This window comes from Poecile atricapillus, chromosome 37 (genome assembly GCF_030490865.1).
Source record: "Poecile atricapillus isolate bPoeAtr1 chromosome 37, bPoeAtr1.hap1, whole genome shotgun sequence".
NCBI classification, from domain to species: Eukaryota; Metazoa; Chordata; class Aves; order Passeriformes; family Paridae; genus Poecile; species Poecile atricapillus.
In genome coordinates, this window is record NC_081285.1 from 2,757,053 (window position 1) to 2,770,986 (window position 13,934).

The window sequence follows — 13,934 nt, forward strand, 5'->3', positions numbered from 1 at the left end:
CCAGTACGGAGCCCAGCGCTATCAGTGCTCCCAATACCCCCAACACCCCCAGCGTTCCCAATACCCCAGGGACCCCAACACAGGGCCCCGCGCTCCCAGTACGGTTCCCAGTCCTCCCAGTACGGCTCCCAGTGCTCCCAGTACGGCTCCCAGTCCTCCCAGTACGGCTCCCAGTGCTCCCAGTACAGCCTCCAGCGCTCGAAGCGCTCACCCCCCATCAATGGACCGCCCCTGCCCCCCCCCCCGCAGCTTCAATGGACCGCTCCTCCCTTCGCCCCGCCCCCTCCCTCCTGTGATTGGCTGCGGCCGCTCCGTGGGCGGGCTCACACGGCGGAGCGATGACCTCACACTGCGGAGTTTGAATGACAGCGCCGGCATCCAATGAACTCGCGGGAGGCGGGGCGGGGCCGGGAGACGCCGCCGCCATTTTGTGAGCAGCGCGCGACGGACGGGGCAGGTGGGGGCGGGGAGGGCCCGGGGGAGGTTCGGAACCGGGGGTCGGCACCGGGGACCGGGGGGGACACACGGGCCAGACCTGGCCACGGCCCCGCTGAGGCGCCCGCAGGCCTCGGGGGATGCGATCCGGGAGGGTTTGGGGGGTCTCGGGCCTGTGGAGGGGAAGGGTTTGGGGGGGGGGTCTCAGATCTGAAGGGTCTCAGGCCCGGGGGGGACAGGAGGGGTTTGGGGGGCGCCTCAGCCCTGAGGGGTTTTGGGGTTCCGGGCGTGGCTCTGCCCTGTGGGGATGTGGGGGATGCGCGGAGTTTTGGGGTGTTTGGGGGCTCTGCCCTGCAGGAAAAGGGGTGTCACAGACTTAGGTGGGTTTTTGGGATTTCAGAGGTTTAAGGTGTTTTTTGGGGTGTTAGAGGTTTAAGGTGTTATTTTGGGGTGTTTGTGGGCACGGTGTAGGAGGGGCACAGCAGAGCTTTGTTTTAGGGGAGATTTGGGGTGTTTGAGGCTCTGCCCTGAAGGAGCAGAAGCAAAATTTGGGGGGGATTTGGGGTTTTTGGGGCTGTGCTTTTGAAAGGATCTCAGCCCTGGGGGCCACAATGAGGTTCAAGGTTTTTGAGGGGATTTGGGGTGTTCGGGGCTATGCCCTGAATGAACAGGGGCAAAATTTTGGGGTGTTTATTTCAGAAGATTTGGGGTCTTTAGGGCAACAGCCCAGGGACGCACACAGAGGTTTGGAGGCTTTATTTGAGGGGTGTTTGGGGAGCCAGCCCTGGGCACAGGGACAGAGATTTGGGGTATTTAAAGAGGATTTAGGGTGTCTGGGGGCACAGCCCCAGCGCCACACAGAGTTCGGGGATATTTCAGGGGATTTGGGGGCACATACAGAAGGATTCAGGGTGTTTATTTGGTGTTTTGGGGGGCACAGCCCCAGAGGTGTTAGAGGATGATTTAGGGTGTTTGTGGTCACACACACGCAGAGGTTTGGGGCGATTCAGGGGATTTTTGGGTGCGCACACAGAGAGGCTCGGGGGGTTTCTCGGGGGGTTTCTCGGGGGGTTCCGGGGCTCACCGCGGCGCTGTCCGGCGCAGGCGGGTCGCGATGGTGAAGCTGTTCATCGGGAACCTGCCGCGGGAGGCGACGGAGCAGGAGATCCGCTCCCTGTTCGAGCAGTACGGGAAGGTGCTGGAGTGCGACATCATCAAGAACTACGGCTTCGTGCACATCGAGGACAAGACGGCGGCCGAGGACGCCATCCGCAACCTGCACCACCACAAGCTGCACGGCGTCTGCATCAACGTGGAGGCCAGCAAGAACAAGAGCAAGGCCTCCACCAAGCTGCACGTGGGCAACATCAGCCCCGCCTGCACCAACCTGGAGCTGCGCGCCAAGTTCGAGGAGTACGGCCCCGTCATCGAGTGCGACATCGTCAAGGACTACGCCTTCGTGCACATGGAGCGGGCCGAGGACGCCGTGGAGGCCATCCGGGGGCTGGACAACACCGAGTTCCAAGGTGAGGCGCGGGGCTGGGCGGTGGGAGGGCTCCGGGGTTTCTGGTGGACGCTCCTGCCGGCCCCGGCTCCGGGGTCGATCCTAGAAGTGACCACGGCCGGCTCCGCGGGGCCGTAAAGCGCCCTCAGGGCTCTGGGGTTGGTGTTGGTTGGTGCCCGCCCCGCCGCAGCTCCCGGGGCCGCCCGCGCGGCGCGGCCGGAGCGAGGGCTCGGGCTCGGGGGCTCTGGGCCGGGGAGGACGGGACTGACCCATCTCTGATTAACCAGCACGGCCGCCCCGCAGGAGGACCCCGACGGCGACGTCCTGTGCCGGGCCGGAGCAGCGGGTGACGCCAGGCTGCCGCCCGCCCTTGTAGCCTTGCCCAGCCTGGTAAGAGGGCGACAGAGGCGCCCGACCCCCGCGCCCGGCGTCGCTCGGGCGCTCGACGGGGCTGAGCCGCCGGACTCGAGCCGCGGCGCTGGCGGCGGTGATGGCGAGCGCGTCTCCCGGCCGGGTGCTCAGGGCGGCGTCCGGCGCTTCACCCGCGTGGCAGCGCGGCCAGACTGGGCGCTCCCGGCGCTGCCGGGGCTCCGCACGTCCCGCCGCCCCCGTTCCGGGCCTTCCCCAAAAAACAGCGACCCAGCCGGGCTGGCGCGGCTGCGCCCAGAGCTGCCCCGGCAGCGTCCGCGCTTGGCTTTGCCTCGTGCCGCGCACGGGCCGGGCCCCGATCGCTCCGGGGCGCTTCCCGGTGTCGCATCCCTCTCGCCGCCACTCCGGCGTTTTCCGGCGCGAAGCTTTGCCGTCACACGGTGCCGGCAGTGCTGGGTCCGGCCCCGGGCTGCCGGGGCTTTGCCGGGCCGGCCAGCTTGGCCGCGCTCGGCCGCGGCGGCACGTCCCGGTCGGCCGCTGTCCGGCGTCCATCTGGTGGCTCACGCTCGGTCCCGCGGCGGCTCCTCCCACGCCGGTGGCTGCGGAGGGCTGGGGGGGCGGCAGCCGGTCCTGTCCCGCCCTGCCGGTGCCCCGGCACGGCCGCACTGACCCTGCCTCTCGCGTCTCTCCCCAAGGCAAGCGGATGCGCGTGCAGCTGTCCACCAGCCGGCTGCGGACGGCGCCCGGGATGGGAGACAAGAGCGGCTGCTACCGCTGCGGGAAGGAGGGGCACTGGTCTAAGGAGTGCCCGGTCGATCGCCCGGGGCAAGTGGCGGACTTTGCCGAGGCCTATAACGAGCAGTACGGAGCCGTGCGCACTCCCTACACCGCGGGCTATGGGGAGACCGTGTATTACGATGAGGCCTACGGCGGGATGGCCGACTACTACAAGCGCTACCGCGTCCGCTCCTACGCCACGGCCTCGGCGTACGACGCCTACGCGGAGCAGACCATGGCCCAGTACTCCCAGTACGCCCAGTACTCCCAGGTCCAGTCCTCGGCCATGGCCGCCACCACGGCCATGGCCGGCCGCATCCCCACCACCTTAGACGCGTACGACCGAGCGCTGCTGCCCACCCCGGGCGCGGCGGCCGCCGTCGCCGCCGCCGCCGCCACCGCCGCGGCCGCCGCCGCGTCCTCCACGTATTACACCCGGGACAGGAGCCCCCTGCGCCGCACGGCCGCCGCGGCCAGCACCGTCGGAGAGGCGTACACGTACGAGCGTGGGCAGCTGTCGCCCGTCTCCTCGGTGGCCCGGGCGTCCCTCTACGACATGCAGCGCTTCGGGCGGGACCCGTACGCGGACCGGGCGCGATACTCCGCCTTTTGAGCCGGAGGTGAGCGCGTTGGCGGCTCTCGGCACCGCGGGAGGGCCCCGCTGCCGGTGGTCCCGGTTGTGCTGGTCGAGCTCGAGGCGGGTGACGGGTCACAGTGCCACGGACAGCTCCCGCGGGCGTTAAAGCCCGACCGTGGCGAGGAGGTGCCGTGGTGAGTGGGGCGGTGCCGGTGTCCCTCTCACGGCCGTAACTCACGTTCTTGCTGGGCCGGGCGCCGTCCCGGCACAGTCCCCATGGGGCGGGGGGTTCCCACAGAGCCCCTGGCCTGGGGGCAGCTCCTACCCAGGTCCCGGCGGGCTGAGGGTCCCGGTGGGCCGGAGCCCCGCCGCTGCTCCACGTCAGGACTCTGTTGCTGCTAGGAAGCCGCAGCTCCCCAGGGCTCCGGGGCTCAGCAGGGTTCCACATCAGCCCCGGGGGCACCTGCGCCAACTCCTCTTTTCTCTTACAGGTAAGATTTGTGCGGCTGGACGTCGGGGTCCCGTCGCACGCCGACTCGGCGCCGCGCGTCTCGGGCCGCGCCGGGTGCCTCCGCCGCCGCGTGCCACTCCCGGGCCCATTCCTAACGGACGCGCGGCTCGTCCTCAGCCCGGGCAGGATTAGCTCAGCCCCTCCCTCAGCTTCCCCCGCCCCCCTGGGCAGGATTTTGCTTTTCCAGGTAGTTTTGGGTCCCCACCCCGGGCTCAGGTGTGAGCACGCAGCCGCAGCCATAGCCGCCCCCCAGCGCCAGCTTTGCTTTGCTTCGCCGCCCCCTCGCTCCCCCGGAGCTCTTCCCGAGTCGTCGTTTTGCCTTTTTTTTTTTTTTTTTTTCCTTTATTTTTTAAGAGGGTGGATAATCCAGTGGTAGGTTTTTAGCCCAACGCCGTAGCTGACCGGAGGCCGCCGCGCCGGCGGGGGTGGAACCCACCGAGTGATTTAGAGTCCCCCGACCCCACTTTCCGGTAAAATAAAACTCAAAATTTTTAACAAACGGCGCTGGCTCCACCCCCGGTTCTTTCTCTGCACTCAAGTCCCCTCAGAACGTGGCACAGAACCTTCTGGACTCCCCGGTGCTGCCTGTGCCCTGCCTGGCTCGGCCCACGCAGACCGGAGCTCCCAGGGAGGGGCTGCTGCAAACGGGGGCACCCCCAAAACAGTCCCAGGGCCCCCCGAAGGGGCACCCAGGGGTAACACAGGGGCTTTAACCAACCCCCAGCTCTTCCTCCTCCTCATGGGCGGCAGGAGCCACCACTTAACCTGCCCCAGGCTAATTAGTCCCCAGACTGCCTTGTTTGTCCCCAGACTGGTTCATTTTGTCCCCAAACTGGCTCGTTTGTCCCCAGATGCTCTCCTGCCTCCCCGTGTTCATTAATTAAGGTCATTAAGCCCAGGACATGCCTTTGCTGATGTTGCCGGTTCTGCCTCACCAGCGCTGATCGGTGCCGTGGTCACCTGTGGGCGCTGCCATCGCCACACCTGGGGACTTGGGGCGTGTGGCCACCCTGGGAAGGAAGGGAGAAGCATCAGACCGTCCTGCCTTGCTAATTACCGCGGTGGTTAACGAGCCTTGGCCATCCCTCCTGTGGCACAGCCGGGACTGGGCTGTGACCGGTGCTGGGGGAGAGATGGGGACAGGAGGTGCCTGCAGGAATGGTCACGGTTGTGACAGTGGTACCCACGACCTTGGCACACCACATGCCACGTCAGCTCTCGCTCACACTCAGCACCACGCCTCAAAACCAGCTTTTCTCACCCAAAACAAGGCCCTGGCGCAGGTTGGTGCCAGCGATCCCATGTGGTGGTGTCGCAGCAGGGCCGAGTCTGGCACTTCCTGCTGCCGGCTCCGAACGCTGCTCATCCTCCAAATCTGCCTCCTCCGGGGTGGGAAAGCAGCTCCAGCACTGGGAGCGGCTTCAGTCTGAGCCGGGTGCTGCTGGTGGCACCGGGAGTCCCCAGGGTGGGAGAGGATCCTGGGACTGGGAAAGAACCAGGCAGGAGGCGTTGGGAACCAGAGCAGACCCCAACGTTTATTTACAGTCATAAAAAAAACCCGGCACCGTGCCGGGCCTGACACTGGAAATGGGGAATTTGCCCAAAAAACGGGACAACTCATGGTATAAAAGAGTCTGAGCCACACGGCCACAACCGTTGGCGGGTTATGAACCGGCACCGAGCGCCGGCGAGGGATGAACCACGCGGCCACTGCCAACCGTAAGCGCGGAACCTTCTAAAAAAGTCAAAACAGCAAAACCAGAAAGAATGGGCTGAAAAAGAACCGTCCATGCCCCAGCGGGGCGGCGAGCGGGGCCGAGGCCGGCTCAGAGGCGGCGCTGGTAGCCCGAGTGGACGCGGGCAGCAGGCAGATAGTCGCTGTAGCCGCCCGAGTAGCGGGCGTACTCGCTGTGCGCGTCCGGCATGCGGCGGTAGTCCAGCGGGGACTTGGCGGGCGAGCGGCGGTACACCAGCGGCGAGTCCGCTAAGCGCCGGTAATCGGCCAGCTCGGACATACGGCGCTCAGAGCCGTACCTGGGTGAGAGAAGAGACGGGGGTCAGCCGGGGGGGGATGGCGCTTGGATCCGCCACCAGCGGTGGCACCGCAATGGGCAAAGCCGGCGCAGGACGGGATCGGACGCTGGACGCCGCCGAGGCCCCGCTGTGTGCCACCGCCTCCCTTCACCCGCACCAAACCCCGTCCCCTCCCCGGGATCTGCGCGGCGCGGGCGGAGCCATGGCGCCCACCGCACCGGGCGATAGCGAGCCGTGCCGGTGCCGCGCGGCGCCGGTCAAGCCGCGAGCGGTGCGCCGGAGCCCGCCGAGCCGGCGAGCAATGGGAGGCAGGGGCGGGGGTCGGTGCCCCGCCTGGCACCGTACCTTTTAGCCAGAGAGGACGATTTTTTGTACGGGTCGTCGTAGGCGGCGCTGCGAGGCGGGGAGAGGCGGGTGCGCTCGTAGGGCGGTGCGGCGGCTGTGGCCTGCGCCAGGCCCAGGTAGGAACCCGCTGGCTGCCCCAGCTGGCTCGGCCCGTCGTAGGCGCTGCCCGGCTGGGCTCGGTACGCGGCTGCCAGCGCGGCGGAGGACGGCTGCTGCGCCGGGTAGGAGGCCGCCATGGCACCGGAGGCCTGGGCCCGGTACGCGGCCGTCAGCGGGGCGGAGGCCTGCACCTTGTAGGAGGTGGCGGCGACGGCGGCCTGGCTGCCGTAGGACGCGGCCAGCGAGGAGCCCGTCTGCGCGCCGTAGCCGGCGGGGAGTGCGGCGGCCGCGGGCTGGCTGCCGTAGGACGCGGGCAGACCCGCGGCAGGCTGGGCGCCGTACGAGGCCGAGTGGCCCACGGTGGGCTGGGCGCCGTATGAGCTGGACAGCGCGGGCTGGGCACCGTAGGAGGCTGAGTGGCCGGCCACTGGCTGATAGGCAGCGGCGGCGTGGCCGGCCACCGCCTGGGCGCTGTAAGAGCTGGCGTGCACTGCCACGGCCTGGGCACCATAGCCAGCGGACAGCGTGGCACCAGGCTGGGCACCATAGGAGCCAGCGTGGCTATCCATGGGCTGGGCGCCGTAGGAGCCTGTGGCCAGCTGGGCGCCGTAGGACGCCACATGCACGGCCACGGCCTGGGTGCTGTAGGAGCTGGCGGAGCCGGCAGCGGGCTGGGCGCCGTACGCGGCGATGGCGGGCTGGGCACTGTAGCCGGCCGAGTAGCCCGAGGCCGGCTGGGCACTGTAGGAGGAGGCCAGGGCGGCGGACTGGATGCTGTAGGAGCTGAGGGAGTTGGCGGCGGCAGGCTGGGCGCCGTACGAGGCGGCAGCGGCAGGCTGGGCGCCGTAGGAGCCGAGGGAGTTGGCGGCGGCGGGCTGAGCGCCCGCGGCGCCCAGGGAGCCGACCGAGGGCTGGGAGCGGTAGGCGCTGCCCAGCGAGGCCGAGGGCTGCACGCGGTACGCGGCGGCCTGGCCCGTGGTGGGCTGTGGGCGGTACGCCACGCCCAGGGAGGCCGAGGGCTGGGCTCGGTACGTGGCCCCCAGCGAGGCCGAGGGCTGGGCGCGGTAGGCGGCCGGCTGTGCCGTCATGGGGAGTGTCACCGCGGCGTAGCCAGGACGGGTGGGCGACCGCCGCAGCGGGCTGCGGTCCCTGCCAAAGTAGGAGGGGGAGGCAGGCCGGGGCTGCGCATCGAAGGCGTCGTACTTGGCGCCGAAGCGCTGCTGGTAATCGTACAGGGAGGGGGTGGTGGCGTAGCCGGTGCCCGCGGCCGAGGGGAAGGCGGCGTCGGCCACCCGCCGCTGCTGGTCGAAGCCCTCGATCTTGGGCTGGAACTTCTCGCGGTACTCGAGGCCGATGCGCTTGGTCTTGTCGACGCCGAGGGCGGGCGGCGGCGCCTGGCCCGTGCCCTTCTTCTGCACGTTGGTGGAGAGCTCCACGTTCACCCGGCGCCCCTTCACCTCCTTCCCATTTAGGTTTTCGATGGCAACTTTAGCATCGGCTTCGTTCTCCATGTGCACAAAGGCATAGTCTGACAAAGCAGCAGAGAGAGCAGTGAGGGGAGAAAACACAACTCGTTACAGGAGCCGGCGCTAACGAGCCGTGCGGCAGCAGTGGGACGGGCGCAGGACGGGCGCTGCCAGCCCCGGGACGGCGCTGCCGGCCCCGCTCACTGGTGAAGACACAACCACCACCGTTGGCTCTGCCCCACACTCCTCTGGTCACAGCCCACCTGGCGTCCCCCAGCCCACCTGGCTCCCTCCAGATCCCCCCAGGCTCTGCCTCCTGTCACCCCCTCCCAGCCCCTCCCTGGCACACGGGGACAAAGGGCCCGGGCTGGGCTGGCAGTGCCAGCACCGTGGGCTCAGCTGGGACGTCCTGGCAGTGAGCGGAGCAAAGCTGAGAGAACCGGCGCAGCACAGAGAGCAGGACAGGGACAGAGGCAGGGGGAGGAGAGGCGGGAGAGGAAGAGGAGACAGAGAAAGACAAGGACAGAGAAGGGAACAGGGACTTAAGACAGAGGGGAAGAGGAAGAAGAAGGGAGAATGAGAGAGGGAAGGGCCTGAGCACTCCCCAGGAGTGCCGTGGCGAGGAGCCGGTGCCACGCAGCACAACCACAGTTCGGCAGCGCAGAGGCGTCTGAGGACAGCGAGGAGCAGGGAAGGTGGCAGCTCTGGTGGCCACCTGTGGCACTTGGCCCAGCGGGTCTGGATGCCCCCATGGCGGTCTGGGGGTCACCCCCATGGCACGACGGGTCCCAGGCCAGCGACCCCGTGGTGTTTCCCTGCAGTCACAGACCGAGACCACCGGAACCAGTGACAACCCACCCAAGAGCGTGTGCTGTTCTGGGAGCATAACTGGCCAAGCAAACCCATCCCAGATGTCTCAACAACAGCGCCATGTCACCCTGTGTCCCCCCCTCTGCCATCCCACCCCCCTGGCTCCTGTCCCACATCCACACATCCCACTCTGGTAGCCCAAAGAGGGGGTATCCCCTCCATTTCACCCCCAGCCCTGCTGCCACCCCCTGGGGTGGCCATAGCACCACCAAACTCGAGGGGATGTGGGGTAGGTTCTGCCGGGCTGTGCTGGTGGCTGCAACCTTGGACAAGAGAGCGGAGGAACAACGTCCCCCTCCTGTGGGCAGGGGCACATGGGCACTGCGGGGGCATCACCAGGACTTCAGGGTCAGGAGAGAGATGAGATGACAGCAGGGGCAGGGACAGGGAACTGGAGTGACAGTTGTTAGTCCATCAGTGTGCCACAAGTGACACTTGAGCTGGGGGAGGTGGGTGACCCCATCATGCTCTGCTGTGGGTCCCCAGTGTGAAACCATCAGACCCCACAGGGGTTTCATGGTGTGTTCTGTGCATGTCCCAGCTCCGTGTCCGAGCGTGCTCTGCAGGCCAGGCCGTGGCCTGGGAGTGATTTGGTCACAGAGGTGGCTGCAGCAGGCAGGAGGTCACCCCACCGTGGGCTGGGGGTGGTGATTGTAGAGAACAGTGCTGCCAGGAAGGGGTTAATGGGGGTGTTCAGGAGTGTGGGGAGCCAATATGGGCCACTCGAGGTAGGCAAGGGAGGACGAGGTTGGCTGGAGGAGGGGTAATGTGGAGATTGACGGGGCTAGGGAGCCCACACGGGCTCACGTGGCCCCCCCACCTGGGGTTTGGGGAGGCGATTGCAGAGCACGAGGGCGGCTGGAGGAGTTATCAGGGGAGTCACGGGGTCAGGGGCACGCACAGGGGCTGGCACAGCCCCACCTGAATCTGCGGGAGGCGATCGAAGACACGTGGTTGCCAGAGGGGGGGGGTTAAGGGGTCTGAACCGCCCACACAGGCCCGCACCGCCCCGGCTGGGGCAGGCGGAGGCGATGGAGGAGGACGTGGCTGGCAGAAGGGGGGGTTACGGGAGCTCACTCGGGCTCGCACGGCCCCGCTCGGGGCAGGGGGGAGGCGGCAGGAATTCCCCCCGCTCCACCAGCCCGGGCCGCGCCGGGGTCCGGGCGGGGGCGGCGCCGCAGTCGGACGGAACTCGGGTGCCAAGGATCACCCGGCGGCGCGGGCCGAGCTCGGCGGCGGGGGCCGCGCGGCCCCGGCGGCGGGTCCGGTACCTTTCACCACGTCGCATTCCACCACGGGGCCGTACTGTTGGAAGAGCGAGCGCAGCTCCCCGCTCGTGCACGCGGCCGAGACATTCCCCACGAAGATCTTGCAGGTGTTGGTGGGGCGCGGCCGGGATGGCTCCACCACGATGCGGCGGCCGTGCAGCTGGTGCCCGTTGAGCTGCGAGATGGCGCGCGCCGCCGCCGCCTCGTCCCGCAGGTGCACGAACGCGAACTGTTTCATGAGGGCGACGCCCAGCACCGGCCCCGCGGCGCCGGCGAACAGCTCGCTCAACTCCTCCGCCGTCGCCTCCTCGGGGACGTTCCCCACGAAGAGTTTGATGCCGGGACGCATCTCGGTGGGGGGAGCGCAGCGGTGACAGAACCGGCGGCGGCGGCGGCGGCTTCAAAATGGCGGCGGTTCCTGAGGGCGGCGGGGGCGGCGCCGCGCGCAGCGCGCCTGCGTGCCGTGCGCACCGCCCTCCCCCAGCGCGCCTGCGTGCCGTGTGCACCGCCCGCCCGCGCGCCCCGCCCTCTACTTTCCCGCCGTGGTAACGGCCCCACCTCCCGCTTAAGCCACGCCCATCGGCCAACGGTCCGCTCTGGCCACGCCCCCTCTTAAAGGAGCCGCAGCACTTTAGGGATCGCGCGCCCCCCGTTCCCCCCCCCAGACCCGCAGCGGCTGCAGAGCGAGGGGCGTTTATTCGGTCCCGGGGGGCTCCTAGAGGTGGGAGCTGGGGGCCTCCATGGCGGGGGTCCCCGGGGGGGTCCCGTGGCTGCGGTCTCGCTCCTCCCAGAGAGTGACGCCGTCGCAGGAACAGACGCGTTTGGGGTTCTGGAAGAGCCCGGCCGCGCGGGCCACCACGCCACAGGCCAGCCTGGGGACACGGGGGGGTCAGGGGGGTAACCCCACAAACAAACCCCCCCTCCCCAAAGCCCCCCCGGTGCTCACCCCGGTCCCGAGTTGCCGGTGACACGGGACAGCGGGTGCGACCCCTGGCCCAGATCGTCCTCGCCCTCGGCCACCACCACGGAGCGGCCGATGATGTCCCAGACCTGGGGAGGGGGGAGCTGGGGGGGTCAGGACCCCACAGAGACCCCCCCCAATTATGGGGTCAGACCCTCCCCGGTCATGGGGCACAGCCTGGACCCCCCCAGCTGGGGTCAGACCCCTCCTGGCTGTGGGGTGCAGCCCTGGGGAGGGGCCGAGCCCCCAGGACCCCCCCAGGACCCCCCCAGGATCCCCCCAGACCCCAATTCCCACCTTCAGCCGCGTGTCCTCAATTCGGAACTGTGCTCGGCCCTCAGCATCTGCCCAGATGTTCCCCAGGTCCCCGGCGTGCTGGGGGGGCAGGGGGGGTCAGGAGCCCCCCAAAACTCACAGAGCTCTCACCAAGCCCACAGAGACCCCCCCAAATCCCTCACTGCCCCCCAAACCCTGTCCTAGACCACCCCAAACCCTCCAGAAACCTCCAAGAGACTCCCCAAATCCCACCCCAAATCCCTCATTGCCCCCCAAATGCCATCCAAGACCACCCCAAACCCTCCAAAAACCTCCAAGACACCCCCCAAATTCCCGCTGCCCACCCCAGCTCACCCTGTGCTGGTCCTGGGGTCCCCCGTGGGTCTCCCCATCAGGGTCGAAGTGGCCCCCGCAGCTGTTTTTGGAGGAGGGAAATGGGATATGGGGGATGAAATTGGGGGTCCCTGCCCCCCACCACCCCCTCCCCAACCCCCCTCACCTGTTACAGGGGTCCGAGAGGTCCCCAAATTCGTGGATGTGGAGCCCGTGGGGGCCGGGGGGGAGCCCGGACACGGCGCCGTCCACGAGGCAGCGGCCGGGCGAGAGCTGCAGGAACCGGACCAGCCCCCGAACCCCCCCGGGACCCCCCAGCGCCGCCACCGCCGCCCCCCCGGGGGGAGCTGGGGGGGACACGTCAGGGTTGGGCACCCCCAAAATCCCCCCTCAGGGACCCCAAAAGGTCCCCCCAAAACTGACCCTAAACCCCACCCAGGGATAGAAAAACCCCTCCAGGAGCATCCACCACCCTCAGGACCCCCCCAAAACCCCGCTGTGACCCTCCAAACCCTTTCATGGAACCACCCAAAACCACTGTGACACCCCCAAATGCCCCAGGACACCCCCAAAACTCCTCTGTGACCCCCCAAACCCTCCAATCCCTCCCCAAGATCGTCCCAGTCTCCCTCAAACCCCACTGTGACCCCCCCAAAACCCCACTATAACCCCCCAAACCCCCCTATGAGTCCCTAAAACACTTCTGTGACCCCCCCCAAACCCTTCCAGGACCCTCCCAAAATCCCCCCAAGCCCCTCTCACCCTCGGGGGAGCCCCCCAAACTCTTGAGCACAACCCTGCACCCCCAAAACCCTGCTCGTGGTGGGACACATCAGCACCCAAACCCCACTGGGATCATCCCAAACCCCCTCAGGACCCTTCCAAACCCTTCCAGGAGCCCCCCAAAATCCTCTCACCCTCGGGGGAGCCCCCCATGCCCTTGAGCACGGCCCTGCACCCCGAATTCTCCAGCAGCTCCCGCACTCGCTCGGCCGCTGCCGTGGTCTCCACCAGCACCGACTGCTCCTGGGGCCGCAGCTCCAGCAGCTTCACCTCTGGGGGGGACACACGGGTGTTGTCGGGGGTCCCCCAAAACTCTGGGGGGTCCCAGGGCTCTGGGGGGGTTGGGGGGTCTCACCGGGGGCCGCATCCAGCGCTGCCCGCACGGCATCGGCACAGCCCTGGCAGCTCATCTGCACTGCAAACTCCAGCTGCGGGGAAAAAGGGGGGTCAGCGCCCCAAAACTGGGGGGGAAAGCGGGAGAACAGCCCAAAAATGAGGGGGGAAAGTGGCAGCGCCTCAAAAATGGGGGGGGGGTGAAAAGGAGGGCAGCACCCCAAAACTGGAGGGAAAGGGAGAACGCGCAGAGCTGTCCAGGGAGGGGTCCTGAATGTGCTGTGGAAGGGATTCTGCACCCCCAAAAACTTGTTCCTGAGGCTCTGAGCCCCCAAACCCGCCCTGCGAGAAGGTCCTGCACCCCTAAAAGTGCTTTTTATGGCATGCAGCACCCCGAAAAATGCTTCTCATGGGGTTCTGAACACACAAAACCCCTCTGTGAGGGGTCCTGTACCTGCAAAACTGCCATGCATGAGGCTCTGAGCCCCCAAACCTGCCCTGCGAGGGGGTCCTGCACCCCTAAAATGCTTCTCATGCGGCGCTGACCCCCCAAACCCCCCCAGCGAAAGCTCCTGCACCCCCAAAAGCGCCGCGGAATGGGATTTTGCACCCCCAGATCAGCCAAAACCAGAGAGTTTCACCCCTAAACCTCCCGTCCTCCTTTCCCCGAGCCCCTCCGTCCCCCCGACCCCCCGCCCCGCCCCGTCCCGTCCCGGGGGTCCCGACCCGGCAGCTGCTCCCGGTGCCCGCCGGCGACGCCATAGCCGCGGACTCTGACCCCGGAACCGCTCCGGCGTCACTGCGGCGCGACGGAACCATTCTGCGGCAGGACCGGAAACGGCCGCGCAGCGGGGGAAGGGTTTGGCGGTAGCGCCACTTCCGGCGTCTCGTCGTCATGGCAACGAGGCGGGGTTTGTAATGGGAACCACGGGGGGATTTGGGGGGGTTTTGACGGGCTCGGGGGGGATTTTGGGTGTCCCGAAGGATTTTGGT

General features: G+C 67.9%; 3 protein-coding genes across 10 annotated transcripts; 1 reads left to right on the forward strand and 2 right to left on the reverse strand.

Moving 5' to 3' along the window:
- The first annotated feature begins 381 nt into the window (after positions 1-381).
- On the forward strand, positions 382-4,666 carry LOC131591064 (RNA-binding protein 4B-like). Of its 6 annotated transcripts, none has more exons than XM_058861495.1 (4): positions 382-457; positions 1,540-1,961; positions 3,004-3,705; positions 4,154-4,292. In XM_058861495.1, the coding sequence occupies exons 2-3, from the start codon at positions 1,550-1,552 to the stop codon at positions 3,696-3,698; spliced, it is 1,107 nt and encodes a 368-aa protein (XP_058717478.1). In that variant the 5' UTR covers positions 382-457; positions 1,540-1,549; the 3' UTR covers positions 3,699-3,705; positions 4,154-4,292. The 6 variants fall into 6 exon arrangements, with proteins under 6 accessions (XP_058717478.1, XP_058717480.1, XP_058717479.1 ...); XM_058861497.1 differs by lacking the exon at positions 4,154-4,292 and adding an exon at positions 2,227-2,329 and having other exon boundaries at positions 3,004-3,049; XM_058861496.1 differs by lacking the exons at positions 3,004-3,705; positions 4,154-4,292 and adding an exon at positions 2,227-2,451.
- Positions 4,487-10,750, reverse strand: LOC131591063 (RNA-binding protein 14-like). Of its 3 annotated transcripts, XR_009280242.1 has the most exons (4): positions 10,259-10,750; positions 6,553-8,179; positions 5,435-6,207; positions 4,487-5,183 (listed from the first exon to the last, which is right to left on the reverse strand). XR_009280242.1 is itself a non-coding variant. In XM_058861491.1 (3 exons), the coding sequence occupies exons 1-3, from the start codon at positions 10,602-10,604 to the stop codon at positions 6,000-6,002; spliced, it is 2,181 nt and encodes a 726-aa protein (XP_058717474.1). In that variant the 5' UTR covers positions 10,605-10,750; the 3' UTR covers positions 4,487-5,999. The 3 variants fall into 3 exon arrangements, 2 of the variants coding, with proteins under 2 accessions (XP_058717474.1, XP_058717475.1); XM_058861491.1 differs by having other exon boundaries at positions 4,487-6,207; XM_058861492.1 differs by lacking the exon at positions 6,553-8,179 and having other exon boundaries at positions 4,487-6,207; positions 10,259-10,749.
- Positions 10,751-10,893: 143 nt separating this feature from the next.
- CCS (copper chaperone for superoxide dismutase) lies at positions 10,894-13,870 on the reverse strand. The gene is made up of 8 exons (XM_058861500.1): positions 13,668-13,870; positions 12,964-13,036; positions 12,743-12,880; positions 11,992-12,172; positions 11,847-11,907; positions 11,514-11,591; positions 11,202-11,305; positions 10,894-11,127 (listed from the first exon to the last, which is right to left on the reverse strand). Exons 1-8 carry the CDS (start codon positions 13,836-13,838, stop codon positions 10,971-10,973), a joined length of 963 nt encoding a protein of 320 aa, XP_058717483.1. The 5' UTR covers positions 13,839-13,870; the 3' UTR covers positions 10,894-10,970.
- Between the last annotated feature and the right edge of the window lie 64 nt (positions 13,871-13,934).

Bases quoted from the DNA above. Each gene is read 5' to 3' on its own strand.
- LOC131591064 (XM_058861494.1), top strand. From the start codon at position 2,430: ATGGCGAGCGCGTCTCCCGGCCGGGTGCTCAGGGCGGCGTCCGGCGCT.
- LOC131591063 (XM_058861491.1), bottom strand. From the start codon at position 10,604: ATGCGTCCCGGCATCAAACTCTTCGTGGGGAACGTCCCCGAGGAGGCG. The intron at 8,180-10,258 runs GTACCGGACCCG...CTGCTTTGTCAG, and splicing joins GGAATGCGACGTGGTGAAAG to ACTATGCCTTTGTGCACATG. The intron at 6,208-6,552 runs GTACGGTGCCAG...TCTCTCACCCAG, and splicing joins TCGTCCTCTCTGGCTAAAAG to GTACGGCTCTGAGCGCCGTA.
- CCS (XM_058861500.1), bottom strand. From the start codon at position 13,838: ATGACGACGAGACGCCGGAAGTGGCGCTACCGCCAAACCCTTCCCCCG. The intron at 12,881-12,963 runs GTGAGACCCCCC...TGTCCCCCCCAG, and splicing joins AGCGCTGGATGCGGCCCCCG to AGGTGAAGCTGCTGGAGCTG. The intron at 11,306-11,513 runs GTGGGAATTGGG...CCCCCTCCCCAG, and splicing joins TTGAGGACACGCGGCTGAAG to GTCTGGGACATCATCGGCCG.